This window comes from Hyperoodon ampullatus (genome assembly GCF_949752795.1).
Source record: "Hyperoodon ampullatus genome assembly, chromosome: 13".
Lineage (NCBI taxonomy): Eukaryota > Metazoa > Chordata > Mammalia > Artiodactyla > Ziphiidae > Hyperoodon > Hyperoodon ampullatus.
The window spans coordinates 1,518,501-1,530,559 of record NC_136926.1 but is presented as its reverse complement, the minus strand read 5'-3'; the positions used below and the strand labels follow the sequence as shown (position 1 = coordinate 1,530,559).

The 12,059-nt window shown below is 66.5% G+C and overlaps 2 protein-coding genes across 5 annotated transcripts; one reads left to right on the top strand and one right to left on the bottom strand.

Moving 5' to 3' along the window:
- Window positions 1-247: 247 nt before the first annotated feature.
- DDX51 (DEAD-box helicase 51) lies at window positions 248-5,916 on the bottom strand (the record flags this gene model as incomplete). Its single annotated transcript, XM_079717036.1, has 15 exons — window positions 248-1,215; window positions 1,431-1,565; window positions 1,664-1,727; window positions 1,841-1,942; window positions 2,132-2,248; window positions 2,330-2,445; window positions 2,523-2,721; window positions 2,868-3,013; window positions 3,091-3,199; window positions 3,363-3,469; window positions 3,564-3,635; window positions 3,737-3,882; window positions 4,193-4,343; window positions 5,359-5,510; window positions 5,598-5,916. 15 exons carry the CDS (start codon window positions 5,914-5,916, stop codon window positions 1,189-1,191), a joined length of 1,962 nt encoding a protein of 653 aa, XP_079573162.1. The 3' UTR covers window positions 248-1,188.
- A 151-nt stretch (window positions 5,917-6,067) lies between these two features.
- NOC4L (nucleolar complex associated 4 homolog) lies at window positions 6,068-11,675 on the top strand (the record flags this gene model as incomplete). 4 transcript variants are annotated; one of them, XM_079716975.1, is made up of 15 exons in its annotated part: window positions 6,068-6,184; window positions 6,508-6,628; window positions 7,123-7,229; window positions 7,523-7,630; window positions 7,856-7,948; window positions 8,032-8,131; window positions 8,212-8,246; window positions 8,567-8,617; window positions 8,700-8,811; window positions 8,980-9,040; window positions 9,174-9,284; window positions 9,447-9,607; window positions 9,697-9,779; window positions 10,067-10,180; window positions 10,268-11,675. In XM_079716975.1, the coding sequence occupies 15 exons, from the start codon at window positions 6,068-6,070 to the stop codon at window positions 10,385-10,387; spliced, it is 1,494 nt and encodes a 497-aa protein (XP_079573101.1). In that variant the 3' UTR covers window positions 10,388-11,675. The 4 variants fall into 4 exon arrangements, with proteins under 4 accessions (XP_079573101.1, XP_079573100.1, XP_079573098.1 ...); XM_079716974.1 differs by having other exon boundaries at window positions 7,799-7,948; window positions 8,760-8,811; XM_079716972.1 differs by having other exon boundaries at window positions 7,799-7,948.
- Window positions 11,676-12,059: the final 384 nt, after the last annotated feature.

Below are 12,059 nucleotides of genomic sequence, written 5' to 3'. Positions count from 1 at the left end.
CTCTTGTTGTGGAGCATGGGCTCTAGGCACACAGGATTCAGTAGTTGTGGCTCCTGGGCTCAGTAGTTGTGGCTTGCAGGCTCTAGAGCACAGGCTCAGTAGTTGTGGCCCTGGGCTCAGTAGTTGTGGCCCATGGGCTTCGTTGCTCCGTGGCATGTGGGATCTTCCCAGACCAGGGTCTGAACCTGTGTCCCCTGCATTGGTGGGCGGATTCTCAACCACCGCGCCACCAGGGAAGAAGTCCGTATTTGTTTTTAAACAGATGCTTTACTGAGGTACAATCCACAGACCAGGAAGCCGCCTCTCAGAGGCCGTGCATGGCTGTGCCATCCCCCCGGGTCCCGTGCGAAGCCTGGACTGAAATGGGAACGGGTTCGGCACGCAGAGTGCGTTCACAACCCCGAGAGGCCCGGGCTGGTGCGACCCGAGTCCTGGTCTGCATGCTCTCCCGTAAGCTGCCCACTCCGCCCCATGACGTCCACTCAGGCGACAGCGAGCACACGGGACGCCAGGACTCATGGCGGTTATTCTGCCGACACGAGGAGCCGCGGTTCATTCCCATTAAGGCTCTGTCAACATGAGTTTTGGAAACAAGGCTTTCTCAGGGACGGCAGTCAATGCTCTGAAGCCTGTTTCCTGGACACTCGTCCCACACGCGCGGTGACTAATCGTGAAGTATAGCCGCGATGACCACGCAGCGCATCCTCCGGTCTCTGTGACGCCTCGCGGGTAACGGCTACTTAGCGGCCGGCCATTCACCCCAACAGCAAGGGACCCAGGGCCACCTCTCCCACACAGGGTGGTGGCTCACACTGTTTGTTAGAAGAACTGATTTCCTGAAGGTACCTCAAGGCCGATCCCCAACTTACAGCCTAACGCGTGGCAGATGCCACGCCATCAGTTCCAGGGGAGTGTAAACAGTTTCGCTGGAGACTTGTTTCCAGAAAGACCAACCGACAGGGGGCTGACCTTGTGCCCCCTGGAAGGTCTCAGGCCTGGGCCAGAGCCTTGTGTCCAGGGGGCCGGGCCCAGGGCAGCGGCGCGCCTGGGGACCGAGGCTCTCTCAGCTGAGGAATCCCCGTCTCCTGCTCATGCGTCTGGCAAGCAGTGCTCAGGATGCTTCCAGAAAGGAGGCGGCTCTCCCACCAGGAGGGGAGAACCCCTCGCCGGTCTGTCCCGAGCCCAGGCCTAGGCTGCCTTCTGCTTCCGCTCCTCCTGCGGGGGTGGCGGGGACGGGCGTTGGCAGGCCCCACCCTCCCCTCACTCCCTACGGCTGGCCCTGCCCTCCACCCCCGAGGGCAGAGACGCCCCACGCCCGCGCCCCCTCGGAAAGTGAGTGCGGCGCCGGGCCCCTCCGCGCTGTGGGCCTCCCCTGCCCGTCTCCTCCCTCCAGCTTGGCTGTCCCGAGACGCGCCCCCACGGCGCCTCACCCTGACGGCCCTCTCCAGCTGGCACAGGGCCTCCCGGTACCGCGGGACCAGCGGCTGCAGGAGCTCACTGGGGGCGTCGTGCCGCTCCAGCCCGGGCACCCCGCCTTCCCTGAGCATCCGGACAAACCTCCTCTCCTGCGGGGAAGGAGCACGTGAGGGGAAGAGGCTCCCGCCCCGCCGGGGCCCCCAGGGCGAGCCCGGGCCCCACCTCCTGCTGAGACCGCCAGGCTGACCTGAACCTCGAGGAGCAGCGTGAAGGCCTGTCCGGATTTCCCTGCGCGGGCGGTTCTTCCAACCCTGAAACGGAGCACAGCTTCCTCCAGAGCCGTGGCCCCCAGCCCCCGAGGGCTGTTGGGACCAGGCTTTCTCCCAAGGCCACCCCCTCCCCAGACCCAGGGCCAGTCCCGCACCGGTGCACGTAGGTCCGCAGGTATTGCGGGGCGTCATAGTTCACCACCAGCTGCACGCCCTGCACGTCAATGCCGCGGGCCGTGGCGTCGGTGCTGATGAGGCTGGCGGGACACAAGGGGCCATGGGCCGTGCCTGAGGCCGGGAGCGGGGACACACGCCTCTTCCCGCCCTGCTGTGGACGCGGCCACGGAGCTGGGGAGGGCCCGAGGCGCCCTTCAGGAACCCAGGCTGACACCGGAGTGAGCGCCCTCCCCGGAGCAGGACCCCGGCCTGTCTCCCCAAGTACTCACAGCTGGATCTTCCCCTGCTGAAACCGCTTCAAGATCAGCTTCCTAGAGCCAGGCCCATAGCGGGAGGAGAAGTCGGCCACGCGAATGCCCCCGAAAGCCTGGACCAGCAGGAACAGCCTGGGCGGGAGAGGCCAGAGCCGGGTGGGCTGGGGGAACCACCTCCTCTCTCCTCCGGTCCCTGCACCGTGAGGGCCTCACCTGTGGGAGTTCTCGCGGGAGTTGGTGAAACACAGAACTCTTGAGAGATTCATCTCCATAATCAGGTGCAGGACGACCAACGGCTTGAGGCGGAGGCTGCAGGGCACGTAGCGATGCTGCGGGGGACGGCGCAAGGTTGGCCACAGCCCGGTGCCTAGATGCGCCCCCTCCCCCCTCCAAGTGCCCTGCTCACCGTGAGCCCCGCAGGGAAGGTGTACTTCCCGCCCGAGTCCCCGTCCACGTCCACGTCGGGGTCTCTGGGGTCCCCGTGCACCGACCCCGTGGAAAAGAGCCGGGGCCGGTAGAGGCCGAGCTGCTGCAGCTTTTCGGGGTTCTGGGTCAGGGTGGCTGAGAAGAGTAGTTTCTGCAGTGGCATCTGGGGGCAGCAGATGCTGAAAGGGGAGGGGACGCTGGGAAAGCAGCACAGCCCAACCAGCCCGCCCCAGCCTGGCGGGAGAGCGTCTAAGACGGGGGACAGAGGAGGGGACCCGCTCAGGGTGCTCCCACTGGGCGCAGAGCAGAGTGCAGGGCCCGGTACCTGGCTGCAGTCACAGCTCGGGGCTGCGTTCTCTGGAGCACAGCAAAGGGGTCCCTAGTGCCCTCACTGGGAAAGGCCGCGGCCACCACCCGCGGCAGCCAGGACTGGTGCATGCTGTCTATCACGCGGTCGGCCTCGTCGATGACCTGCGGGGCGGGGGCCAGGGGGGGCCGCGGTCAGCCTCGGGTCTGGGCCCGGGCCTCCCTCCATGTGGGCCACCTACCAGGAAGCGGAGGTGCTGGAGGCTGAATCCTGGGGTCTGCTCGATGTGGTCCACCAGGCGGCCAGGGGTGGCCACCACGATGTCTGCCAGGCATCGGAAGCCGTCTGCTCTGTGGAGCGGAGAGCGGCTCAGGACGGCCGCCTTGCACTGACCCCCCCGACATGGGGACCCTGTGGACGGCAATGCTCCGGTCCCCGGGGCCAGACGGCTACGACGCGGCTGCACAGAGCGGGCCCCCCTCTCGGAGGAGCCCACAGACCGGGGGGACCTACGTGTCCTGCACGAGGCCTTCCTGCTCCTTGGCCAGCGCCTTCTGCCCGGTGACCAGGGCGACCCGAAGAGGAGTGGCATCTGTGTAGACGCTGAACACCTTGCTCACCTGGAGGAGAAGCAGCCGTCACCAGCGTGACCTGAGGCTCCGCGCCGCAGTGACGAAGCCCCTGGGTCTGCCCTCCAGGCACGGGCCCACGTACCTGCTGGGCCAGCTCCTTGGTCGGCAGCACAACCAGGGCCCGAACCTGGCACACGGCTCGCCGCAGCAGGGCCTGCGGGGAAGGACCACCCCCCGCATCAGCCCGCCGCCCGTGTCAGCAGGGCCGCTCCTGCCTGCAGACCCGCCTGGAGGGTGAGGGCTCCCTGCACTCACCTGCACCACGGGGATGACGAAGGCCAGCGTCTTCCCACTGCCCGTTGGGGCAGACACACAGAGGTCGCTAGGCCGATAGCCGCCTCTGCTTACCAGAAACCCGTTGGCTGCGCTCTCCAGGAGAGCGGGAATCACTGCTGCCTGCACTGGACAAGGAACGGCGACACGCACGTCACGTCGGTGCAGGGACACCCAGTACTAGCCCAGGCACCGGAGACGGCCGCCTCCCTGTCTGTGACCTCTGGGCTGGGCGCTCACTCAAGGTCGGCACCTGAGCCTCCCGGAGCGCTGAGAGGCTGGAGGTGCTGAGGCCAGGACCACACCTGCCACTGGACGTGTGCACAGGCTGCCTGTGTGGGCAGCTGCTGAGCGATGGCCTTGCACGGTTCTGGGAGAAGATGCTCTGGAAGGAAACCCTGCTCGCACCCCCGCCCCACCTGCGCAGGGCAGGGGCACCTGGAAAGTAGGAGGAGATGCCCTGAGCCCGCAGCCTCCTCCGCAGGTCCGGGTGGACTTCCGGGATGTCCTCGATAGACACCAGGCCTTCCGTGACATTCTTTCCAACGCAGCTTGGCTCAGCCAGCCACGCTGGCAGGAAAGGCTGGACCTATCACAAAGGGAAAGAGAAAGAGACGAGGTGAATACTCCAAAACCCGCCAGGCCAGCAGAGCAAGGCCCCATAAGCCAAGCACTCAAAACACTCAGGCTGAAGAGACTGCAAGAAAGAGGCAAGCTTTCTAGCTTCTCCTAGACCGCCCACGTCTCACTCTCCGTGAAGCCTTTAAAGGGCGTGAAAAATACATACCAAAAAGTGCCACTCCCTGAGCCAAACCACCCAGGGGCTCACCTTCGCACCTAATAACACCCATGCTCCGGACTACACCGCAAGGTGCCCGTGACCTGGCACTCTCCTGCCCGCGCTTCTGTTTGCTATCACTGGCTCTGCGCCAACCATACAAACCCTCTGTCGTTTTACACTCCAAGCTCACCGCTTCCTCGGGGCCTTTGCCCCAACTCGGCCCTCTCCCTGGCACACACTTCCCTGCCCCCACCCCACCTTAACCAGGCTGATCCCTGTCTTCTGATTCCAACTCAAAGGGGATCTCCCCAAGGGCACTCTGCCCAGCCTCTCTTATTCTTCATGATGAGGATCACTCTCCAGACATTCTTTAGCTCACGTACTCGACTACTGAAATCTTATGCTAACGTGAATCTGCAACTCGCTCAGGAACCTGGTAGACCTGGTAGACCTGGTAGGACCTCCTATTTTGTTCTCTAGATTGCTGAGCACAGTGGAAGATCCTTAAATGTGCACCAAGGAAGCGAAGCTGTTCGGAGAAATCTCTGTGACAGCAGCACGGAAACAAAATCAAGCCGCTGGTTTCGGAAAAAAAAAAAGAGAACTCTCGCAATTGAAAGTAGAAGTGCCGAGTGTGCACAGAATTCAAACCGTAAACAAGGATGCTAAGACATCAGCAGTCGGCCGGCTCAGGTGTTCACTCATGGAACACAAACCATACACCCATCAGGCGCAAGCACCGTCCTCCAAGCCGTCCCACGAACACAAGCCGCGGTAACGACAGCCACCCCAGCGCTTCAGCCTCCCCCCCCGGGCCGCTCACCTTTGGCGCCTTGCTCCTCCCGAAGCCCCCGAGCACCAGGGCGTGGGCTGGGGGACCAGAGGCCTCTTCGGGGGGCGGTCCGCCCTGGCCCTCCGGCGACCCCGCGGCTTCGGCGCCCACGCTATCCCCCGCCGGCGCCTCCTCGCTGCTCTCTGCGCGGTAGAAGCGGGGGCGGGGCGGCGCGTCAGCCCCACGCGGTCCCGAGTCCCAGGGCCCCGCCCCGCCCCGCGAGGCCCCACCTGCGCCCGCGTCCTCATCCTCGTCGTCCGCCTTCCGCCGCTTGCAGGGAGATGTGTGCGGGCTACCCGGCGCCCCGCCGCTCTTGCGCCTCCGCGTTCTGCGCGGCCGCCGTCGCCGCTTCCCCGCCGCCTGCGCGGGCTGCGCGGCCTCCGCGGGCTCCGAGGGCTCTTGCTGTGGTGGCTGCTTCTGCAGCTGCCGCTCTCGGGCCCGGCACCGCAGCCGCTCCAGCAGCGCGCGAGCCCGGCCGTCCGCCTCGGCCTCGGCCTCCGCCCCGGCCGCCTCGGGGCCCGCGTACCGCGCGACGTGGAAGAGCGCCATACCGCCCGCCGCGCACCACTCCGGCCCGGCGCGCCGCGATGACGGGGGGGCGGGCGCTTACGTCATCAGGCGCAGGCGGTGACGTCTGTGGCGCGCCGGGAGGCGGAGCCGGGGGGCGGCTGGTTTGGTCTCTGCCGCGTGGGCCGGCGGCATGGAACTGGAAGCCGGTCCTGGGGGCGCGCGCCGGGCGCTGGGCCTCCTGGTGGAGGCGGTGCTGGCAAACCGAGGCAAGGCTAACTCCGTGTTCGACATCCTGGCCGTGCTGCAGGTGGGGGCCCGTGGGGAGCGGCGGGGGTCGCGGCCGGGTCCCGGGGTTGGAGACCAGAATGGGGGCCTTCTCGGACTCGGACCAGGTGGGGCTTGGGTTCGGATGCGGGCAGATAATTGCAAAGCGGAGTTCAGGACTCTACTGGGGGTCTTTACCAGTCTCGCAGGGCTCCCAGGTTGGAGGGTCTGGTGCGGGGTTTGGCAGAGGTGGGGTGGGAGGGTCACGCGGGCTCAGGGGTGGGGTGGGGCTGGGGTCCTGGTCGGGAAAGGGGGCAGGGGCCACAGCTCCAGGCGGGGCACCCCGCGACCGGCATCTCCCCGCAGTCTGAGGACCAGGAGGAGATCCAGGAAGCGGTGCGCGCATGCAGCCGACTTTTCGGGGCCCTGCTGGCCCGCGGAGAGCTGTTTGTGGGCCAGCTGCCCTCTGAGGAGATGGTCATGGCAGGTCAGTGTCCAGGAGGGCCTGGTCTCTGACAAGGTTAGAGGGGGATCTTGCTAACATGGGATGAGCCCCCCCAAAAAAACTCCATCATAGGCCATGCGGGTCGGTGGGATCGGGAGATTGTGTTTGGGGGAAGGGGTGGGTCATAGGAACGTTGAAGCCAAGTGTCAGTAAAGGTCGGGTGGGGTGTGACTGTTTTGTTTTGTGCCTCTTGTGGGATTTGATGTTGCGTATCGTTGACTGTTAATTCCACGGAGGTTTAGAGTTACGTGTCTCAGTCTTGGCGCGTCTGGGTCTTGGGGTGAAAAGAGAGAGGCTCTTGCCTGAGGGAACGTGCTGGTTTTGCCCCAGGTCTGGAACCATAGTGACTCGTTTTCATTCATTCCTCGGCTGGGCTGAGTAGAGGGCAGGGGGGTGGGGTGGGGGTGGGGTGGGGCTGGGTCCCATCTGGCATGTGCGGGCATCGGTGTGGGCTGACCGCCCTGCCCCACCTGCAGGGTCCCGGGGGGCCACTCGCAAGTACAGGGTGTGGATGCGGCACCGGTACCACAGCTGCTGCAACCGCCTGGGGGAGCTCTTGGCTCGCTCCTCCTTTCGGGTCAAGGTGAGTCTGGGCGGCTAGCCTTGCTTGCCCGCGCAGCCCGACCCCAGGCTCTCCACACAGCAGGGGTCTGCGAGGGGTCTGGGGCCGTGGCTGCAGGTGCCGGTCCAGGTGAGGGTGCTGTCTCTTTCTGTGGCTGGTTCCTCTGGGTGTGGCTGTGGCCGTCCTGTCTCCTGATTCTCACAGGAGCTTTATTTTGTGGGTATTCAGGCCTGAGAGCCAGAGGAGCTCTGTGGGCCTGTCTGCAGGGGTGACGTATGGCAGGAGCCTCGCGGTCCCTTTGCCACCCCTCCTAGGAGCTGGCCCTCAGCACGCTCATGAAGTTCGTAAAGCTGGAGGGCGAGCACCCCCTGGAGAAGCCCAAGTGGGAAGGCAACTATCTGTTCCCCCACCAGCTCTTCAAGGTGAGGCCCAGGCTGCCTGCTTGGGGGTCTCCCTGGCTGCCTGTGGGTTGTGGGGCTTGGGGGGACTCTGGCAGCCCCCCCGCAGACTCTGCTATGTGAGCGCCACACCTGGGCCGCCTGTCCTGGGGGTCAGAGAGGTGCTCACCGCCTTGTTCCCCCTCCCCCCAGTCGGTGGTAGGAGGCCTGCTCTCTCCAGAAGAGGACCACTCCCTGCTGCTCTGTCAGTTCCGGGAGTACCTGGAACACGACGACATCCGCTACCACACGATGCAGGCCGCGGCGGATGCTGTGGCCCGGACTGCTGATGGGCGCCCTGAGGTGAGCCGCCTGGGTCCGGGGAGGCTGGGGGCGGGGGGTGACGGGCACGCGGCGTCCAGGTGCTCAGGCCAGGTCTGCGGCAGGTCCCCCTCACTTTTTGGAACAATGCCTTCACGCTGCTGTCCTCCGTGGGCCTGCCCCGCCAGGAGAGCGCCCCCTCCAGCTTCTATGTGAAGCACGCGGGTAAGCGCCGGGGCTGGGAGGGCGGGAGGGCAGGGGCCCGGCCTTCTCCCGTGTCAGGTGACCGCTTGCTTTATCTGCAGAGCTCTCGGACAAGTGGAAGGTCGTTCATCTGAGGGTGAGACGTCCTGGGTGGGTGGTGGTTTCCCTGGGAATCCCCCGGTCCTGGGCCAGCGCCCCCTTCCTGGCCTCGTCAGCCACCGGGGTCACAGGAGGCCCCGAGGGCCCAGGCACGGTTCCCGGAGGTCAGGGGCGGCCCGCCCAGACCTCTCTGGGGCTGCGTGTCGTTGCCAGGGTGGCTGTGAACACAGGGCCTGTGGCCGAGAGGGAGGTGTTCTCTCGCTGGGGTTTCTTAGGCCCTGGCTCCGTACCGGAGGCAGGAGGAGGGTGGGCAGGATTGGGAACGTGGGGCACGTCCACCCTGCCGCTGCCCCGCAGGAGCACAGGAAGGCCTTCCAGCAGATGTGGCTCGGCTTCCTCAAGCACCAGGTAGGGGTGCGGGACGGACCCCAGGGCTGGGCTCGGGCGAGCAGGGCGGGCCGCACCCGACCTGACCTGCTGCTTCCGGCAGCTGCCTCTCCGCGTCTGCAAGAAGGTGCTGGTGATCATGCACGACTCCATCCTGCCTCACCTGGCGCAGCCCAGCCTCATGATAGACTTCCTCGCCCGCGCCTGTGACGTCGGTGAGCAGGGAGCGCCTGGCTGGCCCGGAGCCAGGGGCAGTGGGACTGGGGTGCGGGGTGGGGGGCGCTCTGCAGCCCCGGGCCAGGCAGCCGGCGGGGCTGTGACCAGCGTCGCGGGGCGGGGCTGTGCCATCGGGTTGGGCTCCACAGCTGCGCGTCTGTCTGCAGGTGGAGCCGTCAGTCTCCTGGCTTTGAATGGACTTTTCATCCTGATTCATGAGCACAATCTGTGAGTGTCCGCCTCGGGGTCTGAGGGCTTTTCAGCTCTGCCCGTTCATCCGTGACCCCGGCCGGGATTCCTGACCTGTTCTGTTTGTGGGTCTACCCCGACACGTGCTCCGTCACTCACCTCGCTCTCCCAGGGAGTACCCTGATTTCTACCGGAAGCTGTATGGCCTGCTCGACCCGTCTGTCTTCCACGTCAAGTACCGGGCCCGCTTCTTCCACCTGGCCGACCTCTTCTTGTCGTCCTCGTGAGTGGGGGTGGGACTGGGGACACCTGGCCTGTCTCAGCCGCAGGGCTGCCTGGGCCCCGCCCGTCCTTGTGGGGCTGCGGCCGCGGGCCAGGAGGGGAGCTGGGGGCTGGCACGGAGGGGTGGAGTCTTACACCCCACCCCACCCCACCCCACCCCCAGGCATCTGCCTGCCTACCTGGTGGCTGCCTTCACCAAGCGCCTGGCCCGCCTGGCCCTGACGGCGCCCCCCGAGGCTCTGCTCACGGTCCTGCCCTTTATCTGCAACCTGCTGCGCAGACACCCAGCCTGCCGCGTCCTCATGCACCGCCCCAGGGGCCCTGGTGAGTGCGGCCGGAGCCCCTGGGGGGCCTGGCCAAGAGGCCAGCACACGGGTGCAGGTGGCAGACTGGAGCCTGGGTCTCGTTCCTAGAGCTGGACGCCGACCCCTATGACCCCCAAGAGGAGGACCCTGCCCGGAGCCGAGCCCTGGAGAGCTCCCTGTGGGAGCTGCAGGTGAGGGCGCCCTGCCTGCCGGTCACTCCCTGGGCTTCCTGGAGCCGTCCCACCTGGGCGCTCCCCCTCGGCCACCCACCCAGCCCCACCTGCACGCCCCTGCCAGCATCTCTGCCACGTCCCCAAAGATCCCACCTTGCCCTGTCTCTTCGGTCACCCAGGGGAGCCTTTGCCTCCGCCTGTCTCGTCCCTGGCCTACGGAGGCGGTGGGATGGTCCCCTGCTCAGTGCTCCCTGTGCCCCTCGCTTTGCCCACGAGGGGCGGTGACATCCCATGTGCCCCTCCAGGCCCTCCAGCGGCATTACCACCCCGAGGTGTCCAAGGCCGCCAGCGCCGTTAACCAGGCGCTGTCCGAGGCCGAGGTCAGCATCGCGCCGCTTCTGGAGCTCACTGCCTTTCAGGTGAGGCTGTGAGGCGGGCCGGGGGCTGGGGCAGTGAGGGCCGTGCACTATGGGGTGCCTGACCGGCCGCCTGTCCCCGCCCTGCAGATCTTCGAGCGGGACCTGCAGAAGAAAGGGCCCGAGCCGGTGCCGCTGGAGTTCATCCCGGCCCGGGGTCTGCTGGGCCGGCGGGACGACCTCTGTGCCCAGCACTTCACGCTGAGCTGACCCTGCGCGCCCCGCTGCCCCGACGGACGGTCTTGTGGGAAAGCCGCTGCGGGGGGCTGGTGGGCGGGGGTCTCGGGAGGTGCAGGTCCTTCACCTGTGCCCCTGGGGCTGGGGTCAGAGCGCCAGCGGGGTGCCCTCCCGTCCCCCTGCCGCCCCTCCACCCGCCCACCCTGCTGGCCTCACCGGAGGGTGCTGCCCGGGGCCCTCCCTTCCCTGCGGCCTGGTGGGGAGGGGTGAGGTGGGGTATGGGGGGCGCTGCAGGGCAGCCCCTGCTTCCGGGGCCTCAAGTTACAAGCGCGCCAGGTCGTGGCTTCTGTCTTTCCCCGCGATTCCCCCCGAAGACGCGCCAGGCCCTCTGCATCGCTGTGCTTCCTGACACAGGGCAGCCGCGAGAGCCTCTCTGCTGCAGTTAGACTGTGACGTGGGAGTGACGGGGGAGGCTCTGTGCCCTGGTCAGTCTCCGTGGGGAGCACAGAGAGGGGCACGAGCTCTCTGTGCCCGGCCAGGCCCTACTGAGGTCACCTTTGTCCCCAGAAGCGCAGTGAGTCCGGGGGTGAGCGTCTGCCCCGTCGAGGGCTTACAGGCGGGGCCGGGCTGTTCCTCCACCCCCTGAGTGGAGTGGGCCAGCAGCTGGGTTGTTTCCAGAGTTACCTTTTCGAGGTTTCTTTTCTGCCAAAGGTGCCGGGTTTTCTGAAGGCTCTGGCAGTGACCCCGTTTCCTTTAAAAAACCCACTCGGTCCAGCACACGCCTGGCGCCGGCACACGCTTGGCCAGGGCTGACGAGGGCATGGGGGTGGGGCAGCCCACAGGGAAATACCTCGCTGCCCTCTGCTGCCTCCTGTCTGTGCCCCACTCCTGGCCCCGCCCCGCCCCTGCCCCTGGGGAGCAGGGTGGGAGCTCGAGGCGGGCACCCTGGAGTCCCAGCAGGGAAGGGTTCCGCCAGACTGGTGTCCAGGTGCCCCCCACCGGCCCGGGGTCCCAGTGCGCCCTGCTGGTAGCAGCACACCACGCGGCCCCGCTGCCTTTCACCCGTCTTCCCCCGAGCAGCAGGGGATGCTCGTTACTGACCTGGAAACCGCCTTGTCCCTGGGGCGCAGGGCTTGCCTGGAGCGGGGGGCGGGGGTGGGTGGTCTTGAGAGAGCCTGGCCGTCTGGCACCAGGAGTGTCCAGTGGACCAGAGGCCGCCGTGGCCTTGTGTGGGGATGCCAGGGGGCAGTGCTGGACGGCCCGAGGCCTCCCACTTTTCTTGAAAAATGCCACTGTGAAAAAAATTACAGACTACAAAACACTTGAACAGGTTCTGTTGGTCTTGTCTGGATTCGGCGTCCTGCGCTCCCGTAGGTATTTGCTGTGGCCCATAGCCGTGCTGGTGCCCGAGCAGCTGCACTCTGCCATGTTTGCCCTCCGGCAGGTCCCCATTTCCTGTCCTCTGGCCCTGGTTGTCCGTGGGGGAAGAGGGGTGAGCGTGCCCTTCCCAGCGGCTGTGAGGTCGGCTGAGAGGCTGCATGGTGGGTTGGAGGTGAGAACTGAACGGGGGCTGGGGGCACCGCTGGGGCTCTGCCTGTCCTTCAGGAGCCCGAGGGGTGGCCGGGGCAGCCTCTGGGGCACATGGGGCTGACTGCAGGGCTCCTGCCTCCAGGGGAGGTACAAGCTCAGACTTTCAAGGGCTTTG